Source organism: Mchenga conophoros, linkage group LG11 (assembly GCF_057382185.1).
Source record: "Mchenga conophoros isolate Kocher_MC1m ecotype Shallow Benthic linkage group LG11, M_conophoros_male_GT1.1, whole genome shotgun sequence".
NCBI lineage: Eukaryota > Metazoa > Chordata > Actinopteri > Cichliformes > Cichlidae > Mchenga > Mchenga conophoros.
Genome location: NC_140536.1, coordinates 7,510,866 through 7,535,747, shown reverse-complemented (window position 1 = coordinate 7,535,747; position 24,882 = coordinate 7,510,866). Strand labels below are relative to the sequence as shown.

General features: G+C 42.7%; 1 protein-coding gene across 3 annotated transcripts in view; it reads left to right on the top strand.

Annotated features, from left to right (window-relative positions):
• Nucleotides 1-24,882, top strand: part of vps13b (vacuolar protein sorting 13 homolog B) — a 297,571-nt gene that overhangs the window by 271,645 nt on the left and 1,044 nt on the right. For all 3 annotated transcript variants that reach the window (XM_085290668.1, XM_085290669.1, XM_085290667.1), the window contains 19 exons: nucleotides 2,636-2,719; nucleotides 2,917-3,092; nucleotides 5,809-5,979; nucleotides 8,902-9,109; nucleotides 10,192-10,380; nucleotides 11,382-11,528; nucleotides 12,748-13,034; nucleotides 13,890-14,017; nucleotides 14,136-14,332; nucleotides 15,175-15,293; nucleotides 15,906-16,356; nucleotides 16,605-16,763; nucleotides 16,939-17,167; nucleotides 18,874-19,050; nucleotides 20,192-20,362; nucleotides 21,649-21,825; nucleotides 22,900-23,002; nucleotides 24,398-24,566; nucleotides 24,676-24,756. In XM_085290668.1, coding sequence (XP_085146794.1) covers nucleotides 2,636-2,719; nucleotides 2,917-3,092; nucleotides 5,809-5,979; nucleotides 8,902-9,109; nucleotides 10,192-10,380; nucleotides 11,382-11,528; nucleotides 12,748-13,034; nucleotides 13,890-14,017; nucleotides 14,136-14,332; nucleotides 15,175-15,293; nucleotides 15,906-16,356; nucleotides 16,605-16,763; nucleotides 16,939-17,167; nucleotides 18,874-19,050; nucleotides 20,192-20,362; nucleotides 21,649-21,825; nucleotides 22,900-23,002; nucleotides 24,398-24,566; nucleotides 24,676-24,756 — 3,423 coding nt within the window. The remainder of the gene's footprint in view (nucleotides 1-2,635; nucleotides 2,720-2,916; nucleotides 3,093-5,808; nucleotides 5,980-8,901; nucleotides 9,110-10,191; nucleotides 10,381-11,381; nucleotides 11,529-12,747; nucleotides 13,035-13,889; nucleotides 14,018-14,135; nucleotides 14,333-15,174; nucleotides 15,294-15,905; nucleotides 16,357-16,604; nucleotides 16,764-16,938; nucleotides 17,168-18,873; nucleotides 19,051-20,191; nucleotides 20,363-21,648; nucleotides 21,826-22,899; nucleotides 23,003-24,397; nucleotides 24,567-24,675; nucleotides 24,757-24,882) is intronic.

Sequence of the window (24,882 nt, the reverse complement as noted above, 5' to 3'; positions counted from 1 at the left end):
CTTGTATTTGCTCTTTATTTTTGTTGAACTGTCTTTCTTTGTCTGCCTCTCTCTTTTTTATTTATAAGCCTCACGCTGTTAACAGCTAGCCATCTACCACTCCAGCTCCTGTGTATGTGTGTGTGTTTTGGAAAAGGGGGTCTGAACATCTCTGACTGCACTCCAGCATGCACTGTTATCTTTTTTCGTAGGATCAGCGATTCATTGCACATCTGGATGGCTGGCTCCAAATGAGAGAGCTGCCTGAACTAGTAGCTGGGTTCTTAGATCTCTCTATCTGTGCCTGTCTCCTGCTATTTCACTCGCATGTTTCCTCCCTGCCTTTTACCTTCTCGCCCACACACTGGCTCACTCATCTATCTTCTAGTTAACTCCTTTCTTTACTTCATCGTCTGGCATCAAGCCTGTCCACCTGTCCTGCATCCCTCCATTTTCAGTGTTTGTCTTCTTTTTTTTTTTTTTTATCTGCCTGATGATTCCCTGTATCAGTAATCCATCTGAGGTATCTCCTTTTTCATATCTCATCTTCCTTATCCTTAAATCTTATTTTCAACGTTTTTTAAACGTGAGCTTTAGAGAAAGCACAGAAGGTCATCGCGACTTTATCCCAGTGGTGAGCATTTTTTACTTGATCACTGTAGAGCATCTGTTTGCCAAAGTTTTACTCCCTCATCCAAATAAGTCTATTTTGCAAGGGTCTGTATATTAAAACTGAATGTTCACCCTGTCTCTTTGCTCTGCTCTGCTGACCCTACCAGTAAATGAAGTCCCCAGGCTGTCATAAACTAAACCGCTTGTAATGTGACTTGGCATCCCAAGACTTTAATGAGGAGTGAAGAGTAAATGGGACAAACACCAGTGACACATTAAGAGTGCTTAGTGTTTGGTGGGCACATTCTCAGCCTTTAAATCTTGCAAAGATTTAACTGACTGTAATGGGCCACTATCTGGCACTAACAGTTGTCAGTCCTCACAGCCATAGTATTGTGTTGCAGGGCTTTAGGGAGACTTAACATTTAACTGCTGAAAGAAGCCAAGAAACAAAGATTTTTAGGACAAAACATCATTGATGGAGGCAGTAAATATCATGCCAGGGGGTAAAAAGGAGCAAAAGCATTAAAGTTTATCCAGTTTATTCATATTTGACATCTTAACCACCTGTGTAAATTTTAAATACAAGCATGTGCCATTATTAGAAAAAAGATTATTATTAAAAAAGTATTAAAATAAAGGTCATTTTGAATTTGATGGCTGCAACAGGTTTCAAAAATGTTGGACTAGGGTAGCTTCTCCTTTTCCTTTAACAACAGTCTGTAAAGGTCTGGGAACTGAATAGATCAGTTGCTGGACTTCTGGGTCGTATTTTTCATTTCGTGGTGCGTCAAATGTTGTCAACTGGAGAAAGATCTGGAGCACCGGCAGGCAGCCGGACTTTTTTACTGTGAAAGCATGCTGTTGTAATAGATGCATATGCAGTTTAGCATTGTCTTGCTGAAATACACAAGGCCTTCCCTGAAATAGAGGTTATATGGATGGAAGCATAAGTTACTCTAAAACCTTCTAGCATTCATGTTGCCCTTCCAGATGTGCAAGGTACCAATTCTATAGGTAATAATGCACCCACATACCATCAGATTCATCCGACCACAGAGCAGTTTTGCCTCAGTCCATTTTAAATGAGCTTTGGCCCAAAGAAGACACTGGCATTACTGGCTCATGTTCACATATGGCTTCTTCTGTGCGTGATAGAGTTTTAACCTGTGTTTGTGGATGGCACGATAAACTGTGTTCACAGAAAATGAATCTGGAAGTGTTCCTGAGCTCCTGCAGTGATTTCCATGACAGAATCACTCCTTTTTTTACTCCTGAGGGCCTAACCAACACAGGCATCTATTATTGATTTTCAACCTTTTGCCTTGCTCCCTGAGATTTCTCACGATTCTCTAATTCTTTTGATGATACTGCACGAAATATTCATAATCTTCATAATTTTACATTGAGCAACATTATTCTGAAATTGTTACACAATTTATCGATGCATTTTTTTGCAGATTGCATAACGAAGCCCATCTTTTCTTCTGAGAAATCCTGCATTTTTGTATCCACTCACATTACGGCCCTGTTGCCAGTTAACCTAATTAGTGCAAAATGTTCCTGCAGCTGTTTCTTTTTAGTACCAATTAGTTTTCCGGTCTTTTGTTGCCCTCTCCTAACTTTTTTGGGACATGTTGTAGCCATTAAATTCCAAAAGAGCCAATATTTTTCTTAAAATGGTGCATTTTCTCAGTTTAAGCATTTAATGTTTTCAGTGTTCTGTTGTGAATAAAATATGAGATTATGAGATTTCTTAATTATTGCTTTGTATTTCATTTGCATTTTACACAGCGTTGCAACTTCCCATCAGTCATAAAAGGCTCAGGGGGTAGTGTCATCATCCCACTGGGTGGCATGAACACCCAACACATAGATCAAGAATGAGGCGACATAGAATTTTCAAATTCATATCATAGGAAATGTTCAATCTAGTTCAAATATGACCAAATATCAAAGTCAAGGTCAGAGGTCAAGTTTATTGAAAATCCTTCAGGCTTCTTTGGTATTGATATCTTCTAACAGCTAGTTTGTTTCCTTTCAGGTGCCTTGTTCTAATGGCTCATTGCTTTATGTTCTGTGCACGCTCATCACAATCGAACCCAACTCTCATATGCAGCAAAGAGTGGTGAGCATCTGTTACAATATTTACCGTTACAGAATATTTTAAACCTTTTTGTTTTGATCTCTGGGAACTAAGTAATTATCCAACACTTAAGATTAAGAACTTTACATTTTTGGTGTAATCATTATTTTTCCTGATTTAGTTTTCCTCTCATCAGTTTGTCTTTTCATTGATTGTTCTGTATGAAAACCATGTTCCAGGTGGTTTTCAGTCCACTGTTTGTCATGAGGAGCCACCTGCCGGACTCTCTAATCGTGCATATAGAGAAGAGGAGCCTCGGACTGCGAGAAAGCCAGCTAATACGTGGACAGGGTCACCAGGAGCCCCTGCTAAACACGGAAGCTGACCTCACCCACCATCTCACTTTCCAAGCCAGGTAAAAAAAAAATAAAATGCATTGGTCCAAAAAAGGACATAGTAGTTCAAGTAATGTCTAATACCTTTTCATGCTTAAGATCTATGAAACACTATATAACACACCTCAGCTTCACAAACATGTTACATGTTACAATTTCTGCACATCTGACATCACTCCTAATGATGGTGGTAGGCTCTTGCTACGATGCAGTTTAACCTCATATTCTTGTCATTTGGTCTTAACCAAAACTATTCTCTTCCAGCAGACATTTTCAGTGGCCAATTTAGTTGTTGTAGTCCTTTTGCACTGCCTTTATTGTGCACTGCCTAGACAAAAAAAAACCTCACCACATGGCAAATAGGTGAGCACCTTCCAGTGGTTTTTAGGTGTAGGTTTAGCAACTTTATGTGCCTAAAAATACTGAATGACAGGATTTTTCAGTGTATTTTTCTTTCTCATGACAGTTTGTCAAGCTCAAATTGTGAAAGAGTGGTTCAGGGAGCATGACATATAATTTTCACACATAGCCTGGGAACGCACACAGAACCAACACACAGAGGAAGCCACCTTGGCTGACACATAGCTTCAATTCTGACATTTTAGGCGGGGCCATCATTACACCTCATTTAGATAAAGCCCCAGCAAAGCAGGTTTTTTTTCCAGTAGTTTGTTTGTGTAGAAATAATACTTTTTTATGTCTATGTTTGCATGAGGTAAAAAAATGTATGCGCACTAGCCCGGTGTCTGTGTGTGGTCCGTGCCTGTCATTGTCTTGGTTAGAAATGTGCCAGTGTAAGTGTGACAGATGCCACTTCATCATGGGCAGAGGCTGTCACATACATCATTGCTACGCCTATTACTTGCCCCAGTTTGTCCTTATGTGTTTGCACATATTTCCCATAGCCTCTGTGTAAGAAACCAATAACTGTACAATTTATCATTGTAGCCAAGTCCATCAAAGAAATGCTAAGAAATTCATTTGTATTTTATCTGTTTTATCTAGCATCACCACTACACCTCATTTCATGTCATATATATATGTACATGGCATGTGTTTTGGCGCATGGTGTCGTTCAGTAACAGAAGTGTTTATGCTTCAGTGTGTGTGGCCCCAAGGGAAATGGCTACCACATGCACATATTGTTTTGTTGTTGCTTCTACTATATTTGTTATCTTTCCAAATGTAATTTAAGTTGTTTTATGCAAATACATAAGGGGGGGTGCTGGGTGGGGGTGGGGGGGGTCAACCTTTTGGTAGCAAGTGGTGGTGATCTGAATAAACAGAGTAAACGTTGAGTGTAATTGACTCTCCCTGAGAGATTTTTTTTTTTTTTTTTGCTGTAACTGTTGTGTTTAGATATCTGGTCACAAAGTTTGTTTTGATTTCAGCTGCCATAAAGGAACCGCAGTGGCTGTACAGTGACTGGGAATGTATTTGGCCCCTGCTGTTGAAGATAAATCCTTTTCAGTTGTACAAAAAGCAAGCTCAGAAAGAACTAAGTGTCTTGTCTTTCTAGATTGCAACCACAATGCTCCTCGTGTTTACGATCCGTCCGCTGCCTAAACCGTTTCAAACCGCACAAACTTGCATACTCTCCTCTCCTGTCCCCCGCAGCTCAATCCATCCCTCATCCCTCTCCATTCTCATAAGCACACACTACAAGCCACAATTGTAAACATACACACATTTCGTACAGATGCACACAAGGCCCCCCTTCCCCCCGACCCCAAACCCCTAGGACAGATCCAGTCTGTTTGCTGGTCAACAGCTCATCTTTCCTTCCTGTAATTACGCATAGTTGTGGGCTTTAATGGACGAGGTAGAGAACAGAGCTGTGGTCTCCGCACAAGAGACACAGACAAGTCTTAACCAGAACTCTTATGTCCTGCTCTCCTTGTTCTGGCCACCACATTAGAAGATCAAGAGCTACAATCAGAAGCCTCTTCCAGTTTTCCCCCTCAGGAACTGCTCTGGATGAGAAGCTTCCCGTCAACACCTTGTCCCTCTCGTCTGTCTTGCCCCAGATCCATAAGCCAATAGCCCCTGTGTTCCCTTTATAGCACAATGGGCTATATTAATAAACTACTGCTCTGGGGTAAGGGGCTGCTTTGCTTTGGCCAAGTGGAACTGGATGCCGCCCAGATAAAGAGAAGAGGTTATTAAACTGTTGGATTTTTTTTCTCTTGTTGTTGCAAAGCCATAATTGACCAGTGTCTGGGACCTAGGTATTCAGTGGGGTTATTTACTGCCATTTAGCTTTTTTTCTCTGATCCTTATGAGTTAGTGTTTGTAAGACAAGACTGCGTGTCATGAAGAGGAGTCCATAACAAAAGGCAGATTGAACCCGCTTCAAGGTTTCAGGGCAAAAGTGGAGTGTAGCTAGGGGTCACTTTAATTGCATCGAAAAGAACAATGGGAATAGTCAGATGTTGTCAAAGGATGTCTTGTTTTATAGTGAAATAAAGTATATTTGAATTGTTTCTGGTGTAAAATAACATACTGCCAAGCCAGATTTGCTGGTAAAAAATGATTTTGTGTCACAGGCAGTGCCTTTATTTGTTTACTTTTATCACACTTTCACTGAACTTGATATCTCCTAATCTTTGAGTTAAATCAGCTGTCTCTTGTGTCTTATCAAATCTAGGGTGTCTACTTTCTCCATGAACACACGTCACAGTCACACGCTGTTTGAGGAAATTGCAATGATTTTATGTTTGTGCTTTCTCTCTTTAGGGAAGATGAAGATGCTTCGCACTGCGCTGTGCCCATCTCCACCAGCCTAATCAAGCAGATACTGAATAAGACTGGACACGAGGACAATCCAGAAAACATCTTGGCTGATTTCTACGGTCCAAAGAGAAGCAATGAGCCTCCATGGCCGTATGTCATCAAAGACGCTGGCAGGTACTCTTTGCATTGCACTGGCTGGTAGATTTGATGTGGGATATATGTTTGCAAGGGTACAAAGTGCTGTGAATATTTCTTTACTGGCAGATGTTTGTTTTTTTTCCATTCTCTACTTAAAAACAGTTTTCTTTCTGTTCATTAAGACACCTCGTGATCTTTTTAATAAGTAGCATCAATAACTCTTTTTCATCCCTGTCATGGCTCTTTTGTGGCTAGCATTAAATTTAAAGTTTCATAATACGCAGCCCACCAGTGTGTTATTTTTCTAATGCTTAGCTTCTTACAGCATTCCTCCTCAAAGCAGATAGTTGTGCAAGCGAGCCTTGATTGAAAGAAGCTTCTTTTTATTGCTCACTCTTTGTTCTCATAATAAAACGGTTAACTGCAAAGACAATGCAGAGCCATGCATCAGACATTAGCAGCAATACCACTGCTGTCCCCACAGACCGGAGATTAAGGCTGTCATCCTGTCACAGTCCCACTTTCTCACACAAGTGAGAGGGTCTTGCATTTGGTTATGGCTTGGCCCATCTCTGCAGAGCATGCATCGTATATACACTTGTATGTGTATGCCTGCACTTGTGTAAATGTGGCCCGTGGATGAGTTTACGTATAGTGTCAGGCAGAACACACATGGGAATCTGTCTACAAATGTCATTCTGGGAATCATCTTGATAGCAGCAGTAGGAGACGCAGCCACATGCTCTCCCACAGGCTCCAAGTTACAAAGAGTCCCAGCGGATCTGCTGGACATGTGGGCCATATGTCTGCTTGTGGTTGCCTTGGTTTCCCTACACTTGATACATATGCAAACACACACACAGATTGTTGCTATGCACATGTGTGTATACACACTTATACCATTGTGTTGCACTTACACCACCGTACACATCGCTCACCTTTAAATGTCACACACTGCGTCTGTGTGGAGGGCTGGTATCGGGTGTTAGGTTTCTCTTTGAATCGGGCCTCTCTATTTTTCCTGAGAGACAAAGTCCAAGGCCAAAGCTCACTTCCCATCATAGAAAGCGGCAGTTTGTCTAATCTGTGAAGTTGCTGCTCCGAAGGAGCATCGGGAAAAATGTTGAGGGAAAAGGGGGATGTCATTAGGATTAATAGCTCTGATTGCTGTCTTTAAACACACTCAAAACTTGGACAGAAAGCTAAAGCCACAGTTTAATTTGTATATTATTCTTTAATGCTGATAATAGTGATAGAGTTTGCTGTTTGGAAATAGTACTCTGTCTTCCCGCACAGTGTGTAAATATTGTGCCTTAAAAGGGCAAAGGAAGTTTGAAGTGGTAAATGGTTTTTTTTTTATTCTCTTTGTTGGGTTTTTAAAGGCAGTGGGGCACCTCCATAATCATTTAAAAAAAACACCTTCTTTTTGTGGTGTACTCGAGCTGCTATGTGTACGGGTTTTGAGAGCAGCAGCCTCTCAAAATTCACACTTTTAAAACCCTAATCTCCAGAATCACTGGGGTTAGACTAAAGCTGCTGAGCACATTATTTTCCATTACAGTTTTGTGATCTCTCCAGTATGATTTATGAGCCCTGCACTTTTTTGTCTCCATCCGCAAGGTCAGTGGTGCATTTAACCACACACACACTACCATAAACACCAGTAAATGGTAAAGAAAAGCTGTTCCCAGTGTTTTTGGTCCCATTTCACTGCAGTCAGTCTTTGGGTTTGTGACAAGTTTGAGCTGACAGGTTGGTAGGTTGAGCAGAGTCCAGGCGGCCTTGTGGGAGAGAGAAGACTGGTTTGCCTTTGATGGCTTTGAACTTCAGAGTAAGTCTGAGTTTGTTTGGTTCTCTTCTGGCACTCAGCACTGTTTAGGGCTCACAAGATGATGATTACCATGAAATGAGTGCCGTGTCAGTGAATTAGTGGAAAAATGAGTCTGTCTGTCTGCCTGTTTGTCTGTGTCTCAACATGCCCATGTGTGATCCCAAATGTCTTGTCAACTGTTCTCTGGATCTGTTTGTATTGCATAACTTGTTTGCAGACCACTTCTGTCTGTGTATTTGTTTAGCTTGTGTGACTGCTGTCAGTACATTATTGGTCAGCACGAGGTGTGATCAAAAAGTTCTGAGAACAAGAACAAAAAAAATCAAAAGCCTTTCAAGATTTCAATTTGGCGTATCTCACGTTCGAGGTCAGTGACTCATTACACCACTGGACTGTTTTCAGCAAAGCTGCTATTTTTAGATCTCTCAGTGGAACTGAGAGGAATGTCTCTCAGCACTTGAGCAGCTGCAGTGGGTGCTGGTACTCCTTCCATGTCTCAAAATGGCGATCCTGCAGCTTAACGTTCATCTGAGCTGCCACTCCGAGTGCAGATCATTTTCTCTGAACGTTCTTCCTCAGACACTTCAGTGCGCTACAGCTCTGCATCGATAGTCTCAGCCAGGGGTCGAATTCATAATACACAACCCGATCAACGCTGGGGAAAAATGACGAGCTTGCTCTCTGTATCGCTCCTCACCTCACACCTTAACCCTTCACACAAATGTTGGACCTGTTTGTTTGTTCTCTGCTCAAATTTGAGATCTATGGTGACATCACAGTCAGTGCACACAATCACTGATTATAAGCACAGTTGAAGTGGTTAGAATGAGACAACCAAGAAACTGTCTAAAAATATCAGGAGCCTTGGAAGCTGCCCAATCTGATATGTCAGATTTGCCAAATTTAAACCATGTAAGGTTTCCATTTTTATGGAGTGTTTTGATAAAGTTGATCATTAAGACTGAAAGGGTGAGACATTTAGTTCTTATACGGTGCAGCAGTGCTTAAAATACTTTAGTGTAAAATGATGCAAACCTTCGACTCAAGTGACCATTTTCCTCAAATCAACTTCTCCATACTGGGATTCTGCTGGAGTGATTTATCCAAGAAGTGTTCTCTTCCAACAGGTCAGTGCTCGAGCCTCTTGCACAATGGGACAGTCCTATGCAGGTGAAGCTCTCCTGCTGGAAACCTGGTCTAAACACACTCCTGGTGGAGCTGCTCCCCTGGGCCTTACTGGCCAATGATTCCCAATGGGATCTCTGGCTTTTTGAGGGAGAGACCATCGTACTGCAGATACCAGCCGGCAAGGTCATTGTACCGCCCAACTTCAAGGTAGAGTGCGACAAGATCTTTGTATGCATATGGGAGTATGTAAATGTATATGGGAGTTGTTTAAACACTCAAAGCTACAAAAGATAAAAATGGCCCAAGTCCCTAAAATCTCCTTATATTCCACAGATTCTGTATCATAGCCTTAAAGATCAGTAAGAGTCCAAAACAAAGTGTCAAACTTTCATTTATTACTTATTTTTCTTCAGCAGAAGTACATTTCCAGTAAAACTCATTCTTATTTTGAAAGACATTAATAGACTGTATTGTACTTGCCAACGTCTTTGTGACATCATGACAATAGTCGTAATAATTCAGCAAATATATATTTTGACATCAGGACATGGATGTCTTTTTGTGGCATTAAAGCCATTATTATGGAACCAGCTCTTTTCTCACTTCAGTCTCGACTAATAAGCACAAAACCTGAGATCATTCACCAGAGCTGCATTACAACAATATTCCCTGCCTAAGTCTTTAACTGCGGCCAAGCTCTGTCACCGTATACTGCAGGCATGCATTCTCACTGGCTTCTGAGATCAGAAAGAACAGCCTGCAGATGGTTTTCCCCCTTTGGAACGTAACACACACACACATACGCACATTTCTCTGTCAGAAACCCAGCGCTAGGCGGGAAGGCAGTGTATCAAAGAACAAGACCTAATATGGTTCAGCACGAGGAAACAAAATAAAAAGTTGTAAATGTGTAATAGCCTGTGAAATAGAAACAAATACATCGTTGTTTCCATAGCAACCTCCTATTTATCATGGAGCGACACGTCGAGAGAAGACAGTTGCAGCTGCAACTCTCACACCGGATTGGTTTAATAGGAGAAGGCTGGTGTTTTGATCATCATTATGCTCCAGAGCCAGATGAACAATCAGTGTGGAGCACTGAGGTTACTAGTAATGAATTCATACAGTACTTTGCGAGGACTGTATGAATTGATATACAGGAGCACTTAGTTGAGCTTTTTGGAGAGAAGTCACAGCTTCAAATTTGATAGTAAATTTTTTGATGCTTCCTTCATTCTCTGTCTCTTGTTGTCATTCTCTAACCTGAACTCCTGTTCATTGCAATCCAGGAAGCATTCCAGATTGGTATCTACTGGGCCCAAACTAACACTGTCCACAAGTCTACAGCCCTGAAACTAGTTCATGACCTAACTTCTCCTCGGTGGAAGGAGGGATCAAGCTCAGAGGTGGTCACTCTGGATGAGGAGGGATATGTTGAAGCTGACATCACACTGGGAGCCTTCCCTGGTAAACAGAAGGTGAAGGAAACTTCAAAGCTTTTTTTAATATACAGTCGCTCACTGGGAAAGTGAAATAGTTTGTTAAAACTGAAGTGAAGTTTAGGCATATTTGTCAAGAAATGTTTTTAATTTGGGGGTTTTGTCCATATATCTTAGGTTTATTTATTTTCTGCCAGTTATTGAATTACATTGTGGTTTTTCTTTCTTTTTTCTTTTCTTTCTTTCTTTTTTTACAAAGCCATAATGTGGTTTGAATCAAAAAGTTCTGATTAATTATTAGGGAGGCAAGTGGAAAAGAATACATAATTCTTGAAGAAATAATTGTAATATATTTCCCAAATCAACAGAGCTCCTACCAGCATGAGAACTCACCGGCTAATTCGATAGATACACATGTTTAAATGCTTTTTGAAACAAATGTCTAATCAGCCAATCACATAGCAGAAATTCACTGTGCTCAGGCATGTAGACACGGTCAAGTGGATCTGCTGAAGTTGAAACCAAGCATCAGAGTCTAGAAGACAGGTCATTTAAGTGACTTAGAATTGATGCCAAGTGAACTGGTTTTTCAGAAACTGCTGATGCACTTGGATTTCCTCAAACAGCCACCAGTGGGTTTACAGAGAATTATGTGAAAAAGAAAAAGCAGCCAGTGTTTAGCAATATCCTGGGAAAAAATAACAAAGTTGGAGGCAATGGTGAAATTAGAAAGGCAAAAAACATGTGCATCTCTGAACACACCTCCTTGACATTGGAAGCAGGTACCACACGCAGTGCCGCTCCATCCTGAGAACTGTAAAATAAGGCTACGTTTAAACACGTTTCCCTGTCTGATGAGTCTCAATCTCTGCATAGGGACAGAATATGGAGCGTTGACAGCATGGATCCATCCTGCCATCTATTCACCATTTGTCGTCCTCGTGACCACATGATGACTTACAGATCTCACAAGAAGCAACGTTGTTACTTTCTTTAATCATTTATCGCTGACAGCTTATTGCCTGTTCTTTCCTCCGTAGCTGTGTCAGTTCTGTGTGTCATCTGTGGTGAGACATGGCATCCAGATCTTGCAGATAGAGGACAGGACAATTCTTGTCAACAACACTCCTTACACTATACACTACAGGCCCCTGCTGAGTGACCACGCACTGGCAGCTGATGACCAGGTAATTTGAATGCATGCTTTTTCCTGTCATAGGGAGGGAATGAAGGTTTCTCTGAATTCGGTTTATCATCTTTGACTTAATGAGCTGAGAATTTTGGCAAATGTTAAAATGTGAAACACAGCAATGCAGGTTCAGTATATTTTTAGTATGTTTCAGACTAGACAAGGACAATTCATCATACATCACAACACCTGACCACATCCTCAACTGTTAGCTCTTACTCTAAAACGGTGTAAATGTTTGGCCCAGAGTTTCATTTCACAATGCTACTTTCTATCCTTGTGGCATTTGTGTGTGCTTATGGTCCTGCGTCATGTCTCTCCTGTCTGCCTGCTCAAGTTCCTGAAGCTTCAAACATACATTTTATTCCCCATGCACATTGCAAACGCAGTGTGTCTACCCCAGCACACATACCCTGGGATGTTGCAAGCCGTTTTCCATCAGATCATGTCCCAAACCTTCCCCCAGCCCCCTCTCTCCCTCTGCCGTTCTCACCATGTGGCAATGGCACTTCATAGGGACATTAGACAAACACCCAGAATTGGATGCAGGTTTCCTTCCTGCTTTCATCTGCTGCTTGTCCCTAAAGAGGGCAACAATGTTGTGATGTCATTTAACAAGCTTTCAGATCCCCTTATGGAAGGATGGCAAAGCTTGCCAGTTGCCACTAATTGACTGAAAAACCTTTTTAAAAAAAGAGCTTAAGAAACTAAAGAGCGGGCGATGGGCTTAACAATAACACAGACCGCAAACAAGGCTAGGAATGCCTTTCTAGTTTGTCTATTCATCATGCTTAGAGCCTAATCCCTGTAGTCCTATACTACACACTGCTCACTGGCTGTTAAGCCAGCACAGCAGGGCTTCTCTGCTACCAATTTAGCTCTAAGCTCAGTGGGAGAAAGAATAGAGTAGAATAACAATGTGGTTTTACCATGTATCTTTTGTTGTAATCACTTGCATCTTCTTTGCTCTCTGGCTTTCTTTTCTTCTTGGCCTTCGTGTCCCATCTTATATCCTGTTTTCTGATCAGATGTTTGACCATTTCTCCTCTTTATTCTCATTTGCTCATGTCACCTTGCCCTCTTCTTTTTGTCTCTTTCGTTTTCTATTTTTTTCCCCCTTCATCTGTCATTTATTTATATTCTTACCATGATTTATTTTCCTTTTTCTCTCCTCTCAACTGCCTTTTTATAATATTTATATTATGTACTCTTCCCAGATCTGTGAGATACCAGAGACGGCCACGTTCACACTCCTTCCCCCTGAGAATTCATCCCAAGCCAAACCGTGCTCAGTGCCATGCTGGGACCTCCTCCAAACCAGCATCCAGGGAATGGTGGAGTTCCCTTTGCCACTCAGACACATGCTCTTCAGCTTGTGTCCAAGGCCTGACGCCGGTGTTGGATCTGCAGCATGGAGCCTTCCCGCTCCCATCCGGCAAGACTTCCCCAGGCAGAGTTTATCTGTTCCCAGGGAACCAGACTCAGGGGGTGGCCTGAGCAGCAGGTGGGTGAAGCAGAACATTTGCGGTTTGCTGGCCGTGACAGTCCATTTAGAGCTGGGCACCGAACCCCAGCTGGCACTAGACATAAAGAGAGGAGACACTGTAGCTAGTCACACTTTGTTACACACTGATGATGAAGCAGGAGGAGAAATCCCCTCAACATTTCCACTGTCAGTTTATCAGCTGCTCTTGTGCAATTCATCCATCTGAATTTCGTGTTGTTTTTCTCTTCTTTTAATCTAGTGTAGCCCATTTAGATAGCTGGTTGGATGGCTTTCAGGGACTGAACACACAGTGATATATACACTTGGTGATAAATAGCTCATAAATGGACAATTTCGTTTTTTACGGATACACCCGTATGATATGGTGATAAAACTGGCCAGCTTTAGTTCATTTTCTTCATTTGTGCATAATTGTATGTGTAGTCAGACACACAGATATAAACACAAATACAAACATGGACACACACACACACACACACACACAGTGATGATGCATTGCCTGGGTTCAGTTAGGGCTCTGCCCCTAGATGCATTTAGAGATTTGCAAATGGACATTGCAATAATGTGACGTTTGACGTGTTGACGGGTGTGTGACTGCTTATCTGTGTGTGGTTAGAAAGGGCTGGGATGTGAGCTGTCTGCAGACAGTTTATTTATGGGTTTATTGCCCTGTTATGGCCAGAGCTGAGGTGGAGGTACATCATAGATGTGATTTGTCGGTCTGTCCATTTGTCTGTCAGCAAGATTTCCCAGAAAAGGATGACTTCATGAAACTTGTATTCAGTTTTGGGCCGATCCAAACAATTTCTTCAAATTGCCCTTTTACCTTATTCATGTTATTTTTTCATGCAGAGCAATAGTCCTGACCTATCAGGAGCACCTTGGAGTGACATACATCACCCTTAATGAAGACCCTTGTCCCCGCATGCTAATCCACAACAAGTGTCCTATCCCACTGCTTTTAAAGGAAAATGTCAAAGGTAAGCAGGGCACCTTCTGGCTACACTGGAAACCTCTACTCTGTGTTTTAATAAGCCTTGTGGTTAAACTCAAAATTTTTCTCTTGCACGTTTTTTTTTCCTCTCTTTTGTTTCACAGAAACTCCAAGGACTGAGGTGTACTGTCGTGCTCTGCCTGCTAACTGTTCCCTGCACCATGAACTCTATTACCACTTTTCCAGTTTCCCAGAGTGCAAGCAGAAAGAGATGCTGCCCACATTGCTGCTGAAAAACACCTCGGACCACAGCACCACCGACTGGACAGACCCCATAGATATCAACTGCCCTGGCACTCAGGTAAAAGAGTAGTAATTGAAGAAATGTACCACTTAAGTCATTCCTCCTCCTAGTGATAGACCAATCTGAACTTTTGACCTAAACACACAGAAACACCTTTCCTAACACCACAGATGTCAGTGATAACAAAACCTCAGGAGCAGCTAGATGGAGCCAGAGTTCATTATGTTTTGCTGGTAATGAAGATTAGCCCCGTCACAGTCTTGTGACTGATGATGATGATAAAATACAAGCACCCAGGTTTTCACTTATTTTTCTTTTAAATTAGCTTCGCATTAGAAAAACAAGTTAACAATTAAGCTTGGTTTGTGTGGCTGATCCATTACAAATGAAAATCAGGTTTTAGAGGTATGTCGGAACCTTCTTCACGCAACGTTAGTTTTTCGTTTTGTGCGTGTTCTGGGGTTAAATGGTGATCCGGGGTAAGAATGTTCGGTCTGGTCTGGGGTAGTAATGTAGGGTTAGCAAAATGTTAAGGAGCAGTATGTGTAATGTTTACTGTTGTGTCTAGGCAGCTGTGGGTTGGCGGGGGTGGGGTGGTTGAGGCTCTGTATCTCTGGTTACCGTGAAGTCTGAATTTGACCTGTGTGGTAGGGGTGAGAAGTCAAAGGCTAGACTTGTTATGACTGCTTAGCCAAGCGTTCAGCAGTGATCTACTTCCTTTCTTCACATGACTGTGTGATGACTCTGAACCTAGAGTGGCATAGGTTAAAGTCAGACACGTGTAACTTCTGAAACACACACATACACACACTGACCTGAGCTAGAACTGTGTAAAAGTTCTTCTTCAAAGTATCATGTGACAAATAATGTCTAGTCATTAGTTTTCTGCTGCTGTTCAGGTGGTGTTCCTGCCAGGCTTTGGCTGTCTCTACATAGACGTGGCCTATGAGAAAGGCACCCTGGTTCTGTCTCTGGCACCAGAGGGCAGCGTGGACACTGTAATCAACCAACACAGCAGGTATGCGTGCACAGGCAGTGGTTTTATTGTTGTCGATTTATGTTCCCCACATAATTGAGCCACGAGAAATCAAGCATGCATGTTGTTGTTCCTAACCTCAAGCTATCTACCCCTGTGCCTATTACTGTGTTCACTTCCATTTGCTTTATGATTACTGTTAACAGCTATGTTTTCATGCAGTACTCAAAACATGAAGAAACAGGCATCATTTTCACCACAGGAGGGCAATAAAACCTTCTAGTGTTGTCATGAGCGTGGTTAGTTGTACAGTAGAACATAGTATTACAGCTTTATTCCATTACATCAACACATGCAAGCTGCTTTGTCATTTTGGCAAAACAGGATATTAATATAATCACATGTTAGGTAAATGTAAACAAATTACCTCAGACAATGATCTTTGTTAAAGTGCTCTGGTAGATGGTCCCTTATTATCCTTTACAAATAATCAGAGCCTGGAAAGGTTTCCTGACTGTACCCAAAAAATGACAAATAATTTTATGGCTACTTTAACTGTTGCTATATTTTCATTTGTAAATACCATTTATTTTTAATCGTTTCTGTTCTTCCCACTGTAGATCTTTTTGGTTAATATTTCTGTTTTGTTTTCAGGTCTTCCACACTGTCTGTTTGCATCCTCCTGAGTGAGGCCAGCATGGTGCTAAGTGATGATATCACCAGTCCCACCAGTTCGGTGGAGCTCCTGAGACTCACATTAACCAAGCTACTCCTAAGCCTGGCTCCCACGCCTATCTCCCTGCCCCCGGAGCTAGCCGTTGACCCCTCTGTGGGTACAGCAGCCATCCCAGCTCTGCTGTGTGACTCATCTCTCATCGAGGTGTGGTGCTCCAGTCTGCAATTGGACAACCAGTTGTATAACCGGGCAAGTTTCCACTTCCCTGTGCTGCTGTGCCAAGATCAGAGAGGGGGAGTTGAACCTGGGAGTCTGTGGAGCTGTGATGCCAACCCCACTGAGTCCCCTGAAGCAATGAATGAGTTCAAACGCTCCTGTTTTCTGCAGATGAGGCTGACGCTGGCTGGGGACAGATGCACGGTGGAGGAGGTTCGATTAGTTCCCATCTCTTGATGTGCATTTTTGTTTGCTAACCGCACTCTCCCTTCCAACACATTGTCATAACTTACCTGACGTATGATTTCATTTTTACTGGAGGCAAAACAAAATCACGCTTAAAAGCATTTCAGCAGCTGTCACAGCTTGTAAGAGATCAGCATAATCTCTGTCCAAATGACTTTACTTTCTCTCAAACAATTGTGAAGAAGCAATTCTCAGAATAGGTTCTTTTTCTTCAGCTCTCCTTCCAGCTCCAGCCTGCCAGAGTCTACCTCGAAGACACTTTTGTTTACTACATCAAGACTTTGTTCCACACCTACATCCCCACCCATGTTTTTGCCTCTGCAGAGACCCGGTGCAGCAAAGAACTTGGAGCAACCTCCACCCTCCCTGAGCAGGTGCGATATTCATGACACGATCGTTTTATTTCTGCTTTTAGTTGCTACATTCTGACAATCTTTATAACTACAATGGAACCTTATGTTACTGACAGGAAGCAGCATCCAACCTCATAATGATATGTGGAATATGTCTGAGAATTATTTCTTTTGATAACTGTGATGTGTGATCTAGGTTCTCCAGTCAGCGCAGGCATTGGTCCACCCCGTGCAGCTGCAGAAGCTGACCATCCAACCTGTCAACCTGCTAGTTAGTATCCATGCCTCTCTGAAGCTGTACATTGCTTCAGACCACACTCCTCTGTCCTTCTCCCTCTTTGAGAGAGGGCCATTCTGCACTACAGCCAGACAGCTCGTCCATGCTCTGGCCATGCACTATGCTGCGGGAGCCCTCTTCCGAGCAGGTAGGTAGCAGACAGGACTTATAAAGCTTCTCTTACCCTCAAACACCTGTATTCGCACTAGATGATGCACTTTTTTCCTACATTCTCTTTATGATGGGCTTGGTGTCACAATTTGTGGTGTCGGTTGCCAAATGAAATGTGAATTCAGCATGAAGTAAGAAAATTCTGCCATTTCTTCTCAGCACAGCTACAGTTGATCTTTCAAATGATACACCCCGGGGCTGCTGGAAAACTGTTGAGCTCCAGGAAGCAAAACCTGAATCACCAGTGGCCTGAGAACGACTTATGTTCTGTCATTGTCATTATTCAGTGGTGTATCATAAGTTTTGACCAATAACTCACGGTTCACACCCAGTTTGTTGGCAGTATGTTTTGGTTAATCCTTTAGCGGTCACCATGTCTAAGTCTGACTTATCAGGCCCTGTAAGAGCTCCATACCGCTCTCCTGTGCTGTCCTCCTGTCTAGTCAAAGCCTCCACACATGGTCTGATTTAAGCCAGTCATTTCCACATCAGAAATCACCATTCTGGCCAGACGCTTCCTTCCCGCTGTCTCTCGTTAGAACCTTCATTTCTGCTCGTATTTCAACACGTCACCCTACCGCCTTCTCCTCTTCCTGAGTCATCATAAAGACCCGGGCTCCAGGAAACATTGCATTCTGGGACTGATTAACATGAGGATGTGCAGCGCTATGATCAGACATGCGCCCACATGTGTAAATCCGTGCACATACAAAGCCTTATGGACAATAGACACACTATCTTTGCATACACTCTAGCACGTGTGTGTGTTTAAAGGCATGACTCAGGCCTGTAAACATCAGCTCCTGTCAGGACTTTATGCTTTACCAAAACCACAACTGGGAAACCATATAAAGCCGAATCAACCACGAGGCCCCACTAGAGTAGGTTTCCTACCATTAGAGTCCATCATTCAAGTGCAAATTGACAGAGAATAAGAGCCGAGCGGGGCCCGGCGTCCTGAGAAATGACTATTTGATTTTTGTGATGGAGTTGTCACTGCATAAATATCAATGAGCCGTGCCATCTGAAGGGGACTCTATGGTTTAATGAGAGAGGTGAGATAGTAGGAGGCTGTAAATCCTGTGCTGTGTCACACGTGTGATTTCATGCAAGACTTTGCGTGCATGCGTGTGTGTCTCTGTGTGTGTATTACTGAGATAAGAACTCTTAAAAATCTAATCATGATGTGAAATACTTTGTAAGTTACTCCGTGACTTGTTGTGATTGAGAGAGCCTCCCACTCTAAATTGCTTTTGGCAAACACAGGACACTTTATCCACAGCGCACGTGTGAAGAATGTTCCTCCTAAGAGCGAGTGTCTAAAATGTTTTTAATATCTGTTGAATACAAAACTTCTTTTAATTGTATCGTGCATGAAAATATAAAATATGTTCATTCTGAGTAATGAGACTCACTCCAGAAATAACACAGTTAAAGTTTCGTTTATTTAAGCGTTTGCTTTCAGTCCAGGCTTTTCTGGATGAAGGTGGTTTGTGACTGTTTGCTAAAATGTTTCATAGCCTTGAGGAAGTGGAGTTTTTGTGACTTCTCAGAATGCAGTGCAAAGAGTACGACCCATGAGAATATGGATAAATATCCTGTTTTAGTTCAGATCGTCACAGTGCAGTACTGTAGTGTTGCTCTACACAAATGTAACCATGCAGCACACTGTGTCTGTCTCAGGCTGGGTTGTGGGGTCTCTGGAGATCCTGGGCAGTCCTGCCAGCTTGGTGCGGAGCATCGGTAACGGCGTATCCGACTTTTTCCGCCTCCCATATGAGGGTTTGACACGTGGGCCTGGAGCCTTTGTCAGTGGAGTGTCCAGAGGGACCACCTCCTTCGTCAAACATATTTCGAAAGGTAACATAAATGCTCAGTCTTTGTTCTATGTCTTTATTTTATTTGTGGACTCAAAGATGGAAGAGTTTCCATGTGAGTCTCACACAAGACTTACAACACAACAAATATAGACTATAGAGCATCAGATTAAGTTATCTCATGGAGTTATGGCATTTCTCCCGTGTGATAAATGAAATGACTCAAATAACATTTACAAACACAAGTTACACAAAATGATGTTTCACTTTTGTTTTGTGGCAGACATGGTTAAAAGCACAAGTCAACATTTAGTGTCCACCTCAACATTAAGCTGGGCATACACTGCGATTTTTTTCAGTCGCGTTATTCAGCTCCCGCTCAAACTGCACGATTGACTCGCAGGGGTTAGAAGTTCGTCGCTCACGATCAGGGTCTCACACTATACGGCCCGATGCTCTGATGCAAGTGCTCACACTGTGCGTCCATAAAATGAAGGTTATAACGGAAATTCTGTCGCTCGCTCTCCCTCTTTGTCTTTCACTCACACAGACACGCACGCCACCACCATCAACTTTGCTAAATTGCTAATGAAAAACATTGATCAGTCAGCTGTGATTGAGCAGCAGTGTAGATCCAACTATTTTCACGGTTGTTGTGGTCGTGATAATTTTGTGAGGCCACATCGAAAAGGTTTGGATGAGCTTTCCAAAGTTCTACAAGTGCCTCCATCGCTTGTGTTCAGCTCATACGCTGCACTGCCGTGCTGCTCCGTCTTTTTCACCGACGTTTATGTGTTTGCGCGTGCGCAGTGTGAGCAGCTGCGGTGACACCCTCACGACAGTCGTGAGGGTTTGAAATCCTCACGACCAATCGATTGATGATCGGGAGCTGGTCGTGAGGTGTTAATCGCTTCTCGTTTTCCCACGTCTACTACACGATCCACGACGCACGATAAAGGCCAAAATCGGGCCGAGACGACTCAAAAATCGTCTCAAAATGGGCCAAAAATCGCACAGTGTAAGCCCAGCTTTAGTCAGTCTTCTCAGCAGATCAGTGTGAAGGGCACTTTTGGAAATCATGTTCTCATTTGAAGTTTTTAAATCTGTGATTTAATTCATAAAAGTACTTCTACCTTGCCACTAGAGACACTGAGAAAACATAAGAATTTCTCATTTCTGTTTAGGCACCCTAACCTCCATCACCAACTTAGCCACAAGCCTGGCAAGGAACATGGACCGTCTGTCTCTGGATGAGGAGCACTACACCAGGCAGGAGGAGTGGAGACGGCAGCTGCCAGAGAGCCTCGGGGACGGACTGAGACAGGGACTGTCACGACTCGGCATTAGCTTGTTAGGTATATGAGAAGGAACACCAAACTTCAAACAAGTCAGTTAGCTGTCTTATTAAGTAATAAATGAACCCCCAAAATATAGTTATGTTTGAAATGAGCAATATATGTGTGTGTACAATCCATTCTCTTCCGCTTATCCTTGTCAGGTTGGGGTGGTCTATCCCAGCTGTCTTAGGGCGAGAGGCAGGGAACACCCTGGACAGGTTGTCAGTCTGTTGCAGGGTTTATTTGGCAAACATAACCCGAATAAATACAAAATTTAGTTTTTAAATGATGATTTCATTTATTAGGTGAAAAGGCCTCTGAGCCTACCCAGAACAACATCTAAAGAACTGCAGGCCTCACTTGCCTCAGTTAAGGTCAGAGTTCATTATTAAACGATAAGAAATAGACTGGACAAAAACGGCATCTGTGGGAGATGCACACATTGCATCTCAGACACCAACAGTCAAGCATGGTAGCGTAGAGTAATGGTCTGGGGCTGCTTTGCTGCTTCAGGACCTGGAGTGTCCTAGTCGAAGTGTGGACTGTTAATGCTCAGAAACCCTCCAATGTGTCTGAATTAAAAATTTTCAAAGAAGTGTGAACCAGATTACAGCAATATGAAAGACTCATTGCCAGTTATCACAAATGCTCGATTGCGGTTCTTGCTGCTACAACCACGTATTGGATTTAGGAAGCAATTAGTTTTTCACATGAGGTCAGGTAGGTTTGGATTGCTTCTTTCTCCTTAATATTTACTCTGGTTGTCTTTGTCAAACATTTGTTTGATCTGAAACATTTTAGTGTGACAAAAAGATTTCATGGGAAAAAAGAAATCAAGAAGGGGGCCAAATACTTTCTTCTCACCACTGTTCATATGCATAACACATTCTGCCTACGCACATTTCATCTGCTGCACACTGGCACATTCTCAAAGAGGTGCTCACACTGTGGTGAGAGCTGTGACACAGAGTGGTGGAGACAGCACAGTAGGGACACAATAAACACTCAGAGGGCAATAAAACTCAAGTCTGTCTCAAATCAGACTCCTATATGTATTATATACTGACTGGAACCAAACAGCTGCCCACATGTCTGCATCACAGTGGATGCACTGTAAATCTATCACAGTGGATGGTCTATAGGTTAAAAGCATGTCTGAATACCTGTGTCATTTATATTTACTGGTTTAATACCAATTTATCAATAATCTAGAGAGGTGTTTTGAACTCACTGAGCGTTTTGTATTTTGTTAAAGTTTTCTTTTGGTGAGTTTAAGAAAGAGACTTTTTCCTTTTCTCTGTCAGGAGCAATAGCCGGCATCGTGGACCAGCCCATGCAGAACTTCCAAAGGAACTGGGAGATGCAGAGCTCAGCTGGTAGCAAAGCCAAAGGGGTGATTTCTGGAGTGGGGAAAGGCATAGTGGGGGTTTTTACCAAGCCCATTGGAGGAGCAGCAGAACTGGTTTCCCAGACTGGATACGGTAACTTCAGCACAGTCAAAGATAACAGCATTCGTAATAAATTCATGAATGTTTCCTTATTTTGTTTCTGAAGACCAGCCAATGATTTAAGAACTTTTTGGACAGAAAAAAGTTGATAGCTTTATTTACAAATGGATTTGTCAGCCCATCATGTCCTGCAGTGAGCTCTTTGATCTATTGAGATATAACTAGCACAGACTGTGTGTTAAGTCTTTATTCCAAGGAGCTCTCAGCAACAATGAACACATGTGTGGATTAGAGTTAGTTTGTCAGAGCATGGGCGATCTCGCGCCTCTCAGCTTCAGGCAGGAGCTAAGGGTTAATAAGCCAGGAACCAGAAGAGAGCAGCTGAAACACACACAGTGCAGGCCTGCCTACATATGCTACTACTTCTACATACAGCCAGTTTAATCCTGTGGAGTTAATGTTTGTTTGTTTTTTATATTGGAGATAGAAGATTGAGGTGCGTGCTGGCAGTTTTTGGCTACAGCACATAAACTGCCAATAAGATGAGGAGCTCCATAAAAGAGCGCTACCTCCCCAGGGCCTGGCTCTGATCTACCTGAAACCTCTGAGCTCCGCAGACACACAAACTTAATCATCAGCAGAAAGACACACACACACACTAACATACCCACTGGCAATCGCTCCGACAATATATTCAGTAAAAAAAAATCCAATCATCTGGTTACACATGCAGATCAAGTTCACTGATTTGTGCTCTGTTATGAATCACATGGATCCACAAACACCCACTCAGAGCTGCGCAGCATTGCCGAGTACCACTGCAGTGACATCATTAATGGAGCTCATTGGATTCTTTATTGCTTTGTTTTAACTACTTGATGACTTCACTGGCTCGCTGCTGCCATCGCTCTGCTGACAGCTAGAGAGGGTTGAAAGAAAACTGACCACACGCACTGGGGTTATGAACTCACAATGGCATAAATACGCGCACGCAAAATCATCCTAATCAGTGTTTGTTTTTACCAGTATATGAAACACAGACGCAGAGCATGTGTATAATCCACAGTTTTGTCAAAACTCAGCTGTCAACTGTCCTGATTTCTGCAGGGATCCTTCATGGAGCAGGACTGTGGCAGCTTCCCAAACAGCTCTACCTGCCTACAGAAGAAAAGTCTGCTCTAGCCCCAAACAGCCATCTTAAATATGTCTGGTATGACCTGCAGCCGCTCTTTATTCCCGCCAACTCCTCCTTTACCTTTGCCCAGCTCTTCTTCAAAAGTGGGACATGTGTTCTCGCCTCTGCTTCTTTGCTTTTGTTGGATTCTCACCAGGATCTGCTGTTCTTTTCCTCCCCATTACCTCTCATCATTTTGCTGTTTTGTTTAAAAAAAGAAAGAAAAAAAAAAACCTTGGAGAGTTCATTACCTACCCCCCCAACTACCCCCTCCAAACAAGCCTGCAAAGATGTTTGACCTTGATCCCACACATGGTAGCCAGCTTGCCCTCCCTTGTTCTCATCGAGCCATGTTAAAAGGTTTTTATAAGCACTCTGCCAAAGCCGCCAGCTAGAAATTGTTCTTGTTGTTTAACTCTGAGTCTATCCAGAAATGTTTCCCAGTACCTTCACATGGAGGGGGAACACCTTTCTTTGCATGCCTGGGTAGTTTGGAGAGACTCGGTTTACAAAGGTTGCATGTGCTTGCCAAGCAGGTTACCTTTGGCTCCGAGGAGCTGTATATACAGCGTCAGATCTCAGTGTTTCAAAGATTCCAGTATGTTCTCACTGGAACTCTTAATGTAATCATAAAGATTTATGAGAGGCCTCTGTATCCAGGAGGTTATCGGGAGCTGCAGAAAAAGCATTTATGGCATTTTCTGAAGAATTATTCTCATTTAGTTTGGTTTCCATAGCTATCAAACATTTGCTTGTAATAGCAGTCAGTGTCGACTGTCATCTGCCTTCAGGAAGAATTCCAAATTTGACATTCCACTTGAGTTTTCATCACTCAAGGGCCTTTTTTTCCTGCTAATGTTAGAGGAAGATTAAAGAAATCTATATCCTGATATAAAATACACAAATGTTGAGATAATGCTCCCCTGTGTTGCAGAGAAGTCAAACTGGTTTCCATCAGGCGTCCATCAATTATTTTTACTACAACAGGTAGCCCAGACACTTGAGGGGTCAGCCTGTTTGAGCAAAGTAACACTGAGCAGACCCAAACTGTCCCTACTGTGTTTGCCTCAACATCTGCTCCGCAATCCGAACACCTGCCTTCCAAAGTAAACACACTGTCAGAGAAACATGACTGAACACTTCAGTTCCTGCTCACATATTTCCCCGTTGAGTATGTGTGTAATAGGAACCACACTGAGAACAAGCAGAAATGTAAATTACAGGATGTACGCAGACACATTTGGTCTCGTGTTTATAGACAAAGTGTATATCTGATGTTAGCAGGCTGAATGGAGGCTTTCATTGTGCGTGTGTACATGTACACAAATGTCATGCAGGAGGAGTTGTGTCTATAGTTCTAAATTATAGGGTAATATAAAGATTCCAGCTGGTTTCATAGCGTCTACTCGTCCCTGCTTTCTCTGACTGCAGGAAAATGCTGCAGTCTCTGGGGCGTCCAGAGCTCCACATGTCCCTGGATGTGACCATCGTAAGCGGGTCAGGTCAGGAGCACGCCGGCTGTCTGCTGCTCACGTCTGAGGTGCTCTTTGTCGTCAGCCTCAGCGAGGACACCCAGCAGCAGGCCTTTCCCATCACAGAGGTAACTCACAGACACAAAGAATTAAAGAGTCTGATGACATTTCTCAGAGAACAACTTGTGGGCCTTTTATAGATAATGACGTGAATGTTAAACCACTTGCCGCCTCCAGGTGGAGTGTCAGCAGGAACCAGGACAGCAGGGCGAGCTCACACTCACGTTACAGCAGCAGACAGTTACTAGTGATGCTGAGGTGAGGCTGTAAAAGTAATGAAGCTGTGCAGCGATCACACAGTCGGAGTCTCTAACTCCTGCACTGATGTTAATGGCATCACGTGCCGCAGTTAATTAAGACCAGACTAATTTCTTCCAGCAGTGT